General features: G+C 32.6%; 1 protein-coding gene across 1 annotated transcript in view; it reads right to left on the bottom strand.

The window, feature by feature from the left end:
- Positions 1 to 135: 135 nt before the first annotated feature.
- LOC129216044 (intersectin-1-like) overlaps positions 136 to 9,552 on the bottom strand; it is a 178,647-nt gene continuing 169,230 nt past the window's right edge. Inside the window, exon 41 of the mRNA XM_054850189.1 lies at positions 136 to 3,086. Coding sequence (XP_054706164.1) covers positions 2,935 to 3,086 — 152 coding nt within the window. The 3' untranslated portion in view covers positions 136 to 2,934. The remainder of the gene's footprint in view (positions 3,087 to 9,552) is intronic.

Below are 9,552 nucleotides of genomic sequence, written 5' to 3'. Positions count from 1 at the left end.
ACCAAATAAAATTTCAGTAAAGAGCTGATCAATCATGTTGAATTCTCTAAGCTCTGTCAAATCTAAAAAAGAAATGTGTAAATGTACATCATAAAACTTTACAATATAAAATATACACAATATTTATTTCAGCACATCTTTAAAATGAAACATAGACTTCAACATATTTAAATGAAATTATATAGTAACAGTAACAAATTTTTTGTTGAATACAAGGAAATGAATGCCATAATAGAGATAGAGCAAGCACATATCTAAACATTTTTATGACAGGCACTAACTGGAATGAGTAATAGTGCTGGAATGGGTACTTCTAGTTATTTTTTAATTTTTAACGATTGAATATATTGGACCTCATATTCTTTATGTATTCATAAAACCCATACAATAAATAGACAAACACAAACATATATTTTTTGCATGTATACATGTAGATATATATCTGCAGTCTGACCACTAATTATGCAGGGGTGTCCATCCTCTCCAAGAGCAGGGGTGCACCCCCCTTCAAATACCACAAAGCACAAAGACCCCCAAAAAGATACCCCTTAAAGCAACCCCTAAAAGATTCAATAGTAAAGTCTGCGCCATCCCCCCCCCCCTCCAAGCGGGCACCCTTGGATTACGTGGAATCTGACAAACGATCCAGTTAGGACAATTCTATCTGAATGAATCTTGCAGGCGAGAAGGAAAAATAACGATAAGATATTTGATGCACGGTTTTATAATGTCACTAGAGTCTAATTAATTCATTAGTTTCTCTAAGTTGAAAATGAGTGGAAACAAAAAGAGTTTCTATGGAAACAACCAAAGAAAAAAAAATAATAAAATGTTTTTATTTTGTCCAGAGATGTAAAAGCAAAATGGTAATCTCAAAATTATGTTGAGGATAAAATAAATCAATTCATTTTTGTAGTGAACATACAGACTGAATATATTTTAGATTTAAAAATTATTGCTGTGAACAAATTGTCACTTTTTCAAAACTGGGTCTAAATAATTAAGATGCACATCTATAACAAACAAACTAACACCCCTGTAAACTAATAGATGCATGCATTTCCGCCTGCGAACCAGATGTTTGCCTTTCCATCTCATCGGTGGTCAGACTGTAGGCACAAAAAAGCCTTCAATGTGCAATAAGGAAAAAAAAAAAACAGGAAAATATTGAATTTTAAATTAATTAATAATATTTATGTTACAAAAATGTAAAAAATTAAAAAAGGTTCACAAACAAATAAACAAAATAAACTATTTACTTTAATCTTAATGCATTTTAATTGTAATTATTTTAAATAAATTAAAATGAAAAATGCGTTCATTTTGACAGCACACAGAAAAAAAAGCATATACAATATATTGTATAAATTAAAATTTTACTATAATTACATGACTACATCAATGGCATTGGATATTATACTTTCATGGTATGCGAGAGATGAAATCAATACATACAATATATTTACAACATAAATTCACAACTCTTCTACCTTTTAAATAGGTTACATACGTTCAAGGTACCTTTTATCACAGTAATATAGATTTCAATTTGAAATTCTGGGACTACCAAAATTATTTTCAATATAAATGATCGCATGTTCTTCTTTATCATATTTAATTAATTAGGTATTTATGTTAAAACTTTTATGTTCACACCATCCTTCGGGTGCCCATTTTTTTGTGTCAAGCACTGATGACTAATATACACACTAATATAATGAATGAATCACAATGTGTTAACAAAGTCTTTATACATATAAGCAGGGGTGAAACTTTTTCTGGTCTACCCTGGGACTTCAGGTTTCTTTTTAAACTGACAAAGCCTGGAATTCCAGTAACAAACAAATTTAGAATCTTTTTTCCACAACTTGCTGACATCTGAAATGGTCATCATTAAAGAGAATGTAATATTTTTAATAATACAGTGTAGAATGTATAGGAGGTTCCTATTTGAGTTTTCTCAACATCAATGTTAAAAAGAGAGAGAAAGAGAAAGTAAACCCAAAAACACACAAAATGTAATATATTACCTTAGATATACTTCTATCAATTAAATATTTTTTATAAAAAAAAGGAAAATAATGTCAACCAAATCGACGCTTCTGGACAAGTACAACAGTTGATTCGTTCGAAGTAATTTTTAATAACTTTTTAACAAGCTTTGGGGTTATATTGGCAGAATGTTATTATTTACATGGTCCATTTTTTGGGAATTAATTAATGGATTTGTATCATAAATGTGTTCCTTAAAACTACCAGTGAACGTTAAATTGAAACAAGCACTAATATTTACAGTAGTCTAATTTAGTCATGTAGAGTTAGAAAATTAAATTTGAAACACCCTTTATCATTATTGCTTATTCTCTTCCAATACCTATCCCAAATAGAATATTTCTTTTTCACAATAAGTGTGTGGGATTTAAAAAAAAACTTTTTGCTTACATTCGAGAATATAAGTACTGGATAAAAGCTCTTTGAAAGGGGAAGGATTGCAACCATTTTTTAGACCCTTTTTGACTTTGCCCTTGTTCTGTACTAGTTCAATGTGCATTCAGGATTTTAATCTAAGTCAGTTTTACCCATGCATATGACAACTTCTGAATCAAAAGTCATGATTGTATTTATGTGTAATGAAATGCATACCAAAACAATGCAAAACAACAACAACAACAAACAAATAAACTATATGATACAACCAACTATATTTCAACAACAATAGTGTCAATGAGACTAAAGCAGAGAAAAGAAGGTTAAAGCAGAAATCATTTTTTCTATGATTTCTGAATTTAAAAGTAATGATTGTCTTCTATAAATGGAATGTAGTCTAAAAGCAAAATGTATGATACAACCTTACGCTCTATGTTTGAACATCTAGTCAGTATCGTCATTGAAGCTAAAACAGGGGGAGTGGGGGATTAATTTCTTTCCTCATTCCTAATTTCCTTCGAACAGCTGTAAATCAAATTTGATCACAACTTCACCACATTCTACTTCATACAATGTCAGACTTCTGATGACAGGTTCGTGAGTTTGTCTTGTCTCTCTGTAAATATCAGACACCTTTATTTCTGTTCTGCCAAGAAATTCTAGAAATGAAATGGTATAAATTTATTACTATATTGAAATGTCATGAGTTTGATAATCTAAATATTAATTACAAAATATGCCTTTTGAAAAAAAAAATTATTTAAGAAAAATATCCCTAAATTTTAAAAACTGTAATTAAAAAATTTCAAAACTTTAATTTAACTTTAATTAAAAAATTTTAATTGAAGAAGTGAGCAATGGCATGAGAAACAAAAAATTTAAAGGAATAAAACAGCTGAATAAAGAGAAAATTCTCTTTCATGCTTAGTTCTGTTTCTTTTTACACTTTGTTTTCCATAAATGAAACAAAATTGCATTTTACCGGAACAGTGGTAAAACTGGGAAAAAAATGACAAAAACTAGGAAAACTGGCTGGATTTCAAAATTTATACTAAGAAAAAATGTAACTTTGTACTTAATACCACTGAGAGTTAAATCAGAATGTAAATTAGAAATGCCCTGAGTATTAACTTATTAATTAAAATAGTTTTAAATAATTCTCGAACAAAAACTCTAAAAATTTGAGAACAATGTTTCAAAACTTGTTCTTATTCTGGTACAGAAAATTTAATTGAATTTGATATATTATAAAATTATTTTACTTATTAAAATTACCTGCAGTTTAATATGAGTTAAACTTGTGTTTTTCATTTTGTATATACTAATTATAGTTGTTTCTCTTCAAATTTCCATTGTCCTGCTAGCATAGCAAATATGGCATTATTTCCCTGTTAAAACTAACTGAAAGATAGTTACAACCACTAGTGCAGCCAGCAATCCACCTTTTACCTTCTACAAGAGGGGGGGGGGGGAGTGAGATCATTGGTGTAAATTAGGTGGACAAGCGCTCTTCCTCTTTTTTTGAGCCATGGGCAGAGTTATTACTTTGCCCCCCTAGTTTTTAAGCAAAGGATTTTTTAAAATTGTTTGTCTAATGATCTATGCCTTATTTTCAAACGATGATAAAATGTAATTCGCATGTTACCAATGCAATTGTTATGAATTATATGTAAAAGTTGTATCCCTGTCTTCAACCACCAATTAGTAATTTCAACCTATAGTTTATATGTTTTTAAGCTGCACCACAGCAGCACAATCTGAAGCCCAGAAGAGGGCCGTGTACCTGATCTCAAAGTGATGATGAACCTCCCCCCCACAATATATATATATATATATAGATATGTAATCCTCGTTTCCTATTACATGGCCAAAAAATTGAGTGTTTTCGAAAAAGAACAGACATTTTGCATTTCCGAAGTTTCTCTTAATGCGAAATTTACTTTCAATCCTTTAACTGGTGCTAACATGAATGAACAACCAACCATGTAATAGACAGGTCAAAATAGATCAGTGGCACAACCAAAAAGGGCCCACAGCCTCCCCCCAGAATGCTGAGTTGAATGTTTTTCAAAACCTTTATTATTGATGAGAAGAAAAGAATACGTCTTTGAAAAACAAAGTGAGTTTTGGAAATTAATAGTAATGTTAGGGGAAGATCTTAATTTATTTTAAAAATAAATCTTTGAATTAAAAATATTCAAAAGTAGCAGCTTTTTGATCAGCTATCCCCCCACCCCCGTCCTATTTCTTCTCTTTTTTTCTAGTTTGTCTGAAAATATGAATGTGTTCAAAATACTGCTCCTCCGAAGCCCCCTCCTCCCCCCCACACACCAGAAGCATTATGGAGCATCTTAAATTTCATTTTCAGGTCTTACAAGGTGGCGACAGGAACTGGAAAAAAAAGTTCCCGGACTTTTCCCTGATTTCCCTGATTAAGTTCACCAAATTTCCCTGATTTACGTTATCAATGATAATGGTTTCCTTTCTTTGCCCTACCTGAAAAGTACTGCATATTAAATAAAATGCAGTGTTTAGAATGGTTTAAGTTGTTAATTAAAAATATATTTTGAAAAGATGATCCTTTTTTTTGGTAAAAATAGTGTATTAAAAATTATTGGCAGAGAAATATTGTAGGAAATCTAAAACAAATACTTTACTTCCAGGAACCAGTTAACATAAGAATCCTAAGAAATTATTAAAACCACTCTTAAAGAAATATCTAATCATGATAAAACTAAAACATTTAAATGGAAATGATTTTGAACTGAATTTTCAAGCAGTATAATTGTTGCTGCAAGAATAACAAGTGATAGTTAAAGTACAGAAGTAATGTAGTTTTACTTATGTAAAAAATATTGCCGTGGGCAGGAAAATGGCAGTATCCGCAGAAATTAGTTTTTGAGATATTTGAAGAAATGTGTGGTGAACTCAATACTAACAATGGGAAAATGTTGGAATTAGACGTTTTTTTCGGGCCTCTTTTTCAACGGAAACCAAATAGGCGAGTATGTACAATTGAGATAACGTACAATAGATGACAAAAATGCAAAAAAAAAAAAAAAAGTGCAGTTACTGCTCTTTACTTGCAAATGGCAGAATAGACATATTTTTGTTAAACAAATTGAAATCTTTCAACAACCAGTCATATTGAGCTATTCTGAGCTATTCTCTAATCAAGAACTTAGGTTTTAATGAATGAATACAGCATTTTAACTATTAAAAAATAATAAAAATATTTACTTATGTACACAACTCAATTTCAAATGATTTCATTAGTTTTCGAAAAAAACCTTAGATTACTCTTTAGTAACAAACAACATTGAAATTCAGAAACAGTTATTAATTTCAAAATGTATATGGTTTTAAAATAATAGAGTTTTAAAGTCTGAAAAAAAAAGCCCTTCGTGTAATCTGAAGTGACAGCAAATAATACCATGGCGAAAAAAAAAGATGTTGAGTCAAAATTTAATTTTAGCAATTCAATTAAAAACACCAAGTGATAACTTTTATGATTTTTTCAGCATTAATTTAAAAAACAAAGATTTTTTCTTGAAATCGGGATAACAGTATGCTAATTACTTCAAGACAATGAGTAAAGGCAAGGGGGTGATGGCTTCCTCTTTGCCTGTAGGGTTGTTTATTTTACGTATTTTGGAATGCTTGGAAGGAAAACTCACAAACAAGGTAAAATAAACAACTTTACAGACACTGAAGCCATCTTAAGAAGCTCATCCTAAGATTGAATACTTTGACCTTGAGGGAAAAAGATGCACAAATATGCGGCACTGTATAATCACATCTCAGAGGGCGCTAGTAATGCTGGGGTGATATTTTGCTGCTCCTGAGATAAGTGATTTTTTACTGTAATTGTTTATTTTACTGCTTTAATTTCAGTATTTTTATTGCATTTTATCATATAATTAAGTATTTTTGTGCTTTTAAGTATTATTTTTGATTTACTTGCTTTCTTAAAGTGTTTTTCTATTCTTTGTAGCTAAGCCTAAAAGGTGCTGATTTCTTGTTGTTAAGCCTGAGTGCTCTGTTAAGTGTGTAACTTGTTTATTTTAATTGTCTTAGGATTTTGTAATTTTTGTACCTTTTTCTTCCAATGCTTTCTAATTCTAATAATAAGTTTTATTTTTTCAATTTTGCATTTTTATATTGACTTTTAAGTGTATCATTTTGAGCTAGAATGAGGGTTATATGCATAATGAAGGAGGTTAAAAGTGGTAAAGGGGACAAGTGGATTTCTTGTGACCTATGTCAGATGTTCTGCTTGTTTAAGGGGAAGGATGAGTCTGAGAAGGATTTCATTTGCACTAACTGTGTTGAACTCTCAGAAATCAGAGTTAGGATGCTTACTTTGGAGAGTGAATTAGCATTAGGCTGTACGAGTGTAGATGGGGTAAACACTCCAGAGGGAAAGGGGGAAGTTAGTAAAAAGGAGGTGGGCATTAGCTGTGTGTTAGATAGTGGGAATATTCCAGAGATAAAGGAGGAAGTTAGTAAAAAGGAGGTGGGCATTAGCTGTGTGTTAGATAGTGGGAAAATTCCAGAGGTAAAGGGGAAAGCTATTGCTGAGGTGACAGACTGGGAAACTAAGGGTATAATTTTGGGAGATTCAATGGTGCGTGAGGTGGGAAACTCAATAGGCAGAGTTAGACGTAAGGTGGCTAGATGTTGTTTGTCAGGGGCTCGGGTGAGAGATGTAAATAGGGTTGCTGAAAAGAAGGGGGTATTTAATAAAGAGGGTGAAATTACTTTGTGGGTGGGAACTAACAATGTAGGCCATAGTAACAACGATGAGTTTACAAAGGAATGGGATTCCCTGTTGGACAAAGCAACCAACTGTTCGGCAAATGTCCAAGTGATTGGTTTGCTTCCCAGGTATGGAGTGCATAGGAGTTGGTTAAACCAACGGGCTAGGTGTATCAACCTGATACTCAAGGAAATTTGCGTTAAGCGTAGTGTCAGGTTTATTGATGTGTGGAGTAAATGTAAACGCGATTGGATTGCTAGAGATGGCCTGCATTTGAGCTCTACAGGGATCAAAATGGTTAGTGGTTTGGTTTTAGAGGCTTCAGAATCAAAAAACTAAGTTGGAATGGGGGGCATGGTTTTAGGAGCAGAATTCGAAAGGGTATTAACTATTTGGATTTTAGTAGAAATAGAAATAGGGTGGCTAATAAGAGAAAAGATTTTAACAGTTGGGATTCAAATAATCGTGCAGCATTAAATAAAAGTAAGATGGGCTTACTTAAGGTTTTTTATACAAATGCTCGTAGTATTAGGAGCAAGATGGAAGAATTGAAAAGCATAATTATAGATGAGAGGTTGGATATTATTGGAGTTACTGAGACATGGGCTACCAAAAGTGATGATGATTTATTATCTATTGCTGGGTATAATTTGTTTAGACAAGATAGAGTAGGTAAAAGAGGGGTGGGGTTTTATTTTATGTCAGAGACACTTTAACTTGCAATGAATTGGTAATTAATGATAAATCTAATGAGATTGATATGATTTGGCTGGAGTTGATGAGCAATAAGGGAAACAAACTACGTTTAGGGAACATTTATAGGCCACCCAACTTAAGCCAGGGTCAAGATGAACAGATGTTTAGTATTATTAGTGACATTTCAAGCAAGGGGTCAGTCATTATAATGGGAGATTTTAATTTTCCAGGAATTGATTTGAATAATTTTTACTATAGTAATAGCAGAGAAGAGGAATTTTTGAAAGTAATTGGTGACTGTTTTTTAGATCAAATTGTAACTCAGGGTACTCGACAGGACGTGATTTTGGATCTAGTTTTCTGTGATATGGAAGATTCTGTTCAGGGGTTATGTGTAGGGGAACACATTGGAGACAGTGACCACAACAGTATTAGGTTTGGGATTAAATTTGATACGTCCAAAGCAGAGAATTTTAGGTTTGTGCCCAATTTCAGAAATACTGATTTTGTGGCACTTAGGCAGAGTTTGAAAGCAGTTTTTTCTTCTGGATTGGACAATAGCGATGTGAATCTTCAGTGGGCAGAGTTTAAGGAAAAGCTAGCGAAAACGGTTGGGGATCATGTTCCTTTTAGGAGAAAGGGTGTCAACACTAAAATTTGGCCAATGTGGTTCTCCAGGGAAACTAAAGACGCTCTAAATTACAAGCAAGCTGCTTTTCATAGGTTTAGAGAAACTGGTCACAGTGCAGATAAGCTCTAATATTGTAAGGCAAGGCATAAATTTAAGTATTTGGTAAGGATTCAGAAAAGAGAGTTGGAGCAAAGACTGGCAGATAACATAAACAGGAATCCCAAGAGGTTTTTTGCATACGCTAATTCGGGGAAAGTTCGAAATAGTCATATTGGGCCACTGGTTGATGAGCACGGAATTTTAATTCAGGATGATAGTGATATTGCTAATGTTCTTAATAACTTTTTTCGAGTGTTTTTAAAGATAACTGTATCTCAACAGTTGACACCAACAAGACACAAGCTATAGTACAGCTTGAGGACTTTGTATTTTCCAGGGAAGACGTTTTACTTCATTTGAAAAAAATTAAAGAGACTAAGGCTCCGGGACCTGATAATATTTATCCAAAAATTTTAGTTGAATGTGCGGAGGAATTAGCAGATGTAATCGTAAATATTTTCAATGCTTCTTATAACTTGGGGACAGTGCCAGAGGACTGGAAGCTGGCTAACATTAAACCGCTCTTCAAGAAAGGGTCTAAAGGGAGTGTGGGAAATTATAGACCTGTGAGTCGGTGGTTTGCAAAATTTTTGAAACATTGATAAAAATTAAGATAGTAAATTTTCTAGAGACTAATAATCTATTGACTAGTTTTAAGTACGGTTTCAGGAAAGGCAAATCTTGTGCAACTAATTTATTACATTTCTATGACAAAGTTACCATGGCTTTGGACACTAAGAAGTCTGTAGATGTTGTTTACATTGATTTTCAAAAAGCTTTCGATAAGGTACCGCATGTTGCTCTACTTAGCAAATTAGCTGATATAGGAATAGGAGGAAAAACTTTCATTTGGGTAAAAAACTGGCTGACCGGAAGGAAACAAAGGGTAGTTGTAAGGGGAAATTATTCTAATTGGAGTGAGGTTTTAAGCGGGGTTCCT

Source organism: Uloborus diversus, chromosome 2 (assembly GCF_026930045.1).
Source record: "Uloborus diversus isolate 005 chromosome 2, Udiv.v.3.1, whole genome shotgun sequence".
Lineage (NCBI taxonomy): Eukaryota > Metazoa > Arthropoda > Arachnida > Araneae > Uloboridae > Uloborus > Uloborus diversus.
The sequence above is the reverse complement of the archived record's forward strand: the minus strand, read 5'-3'. Positions and strand labels throughout refer to the sequence as shown.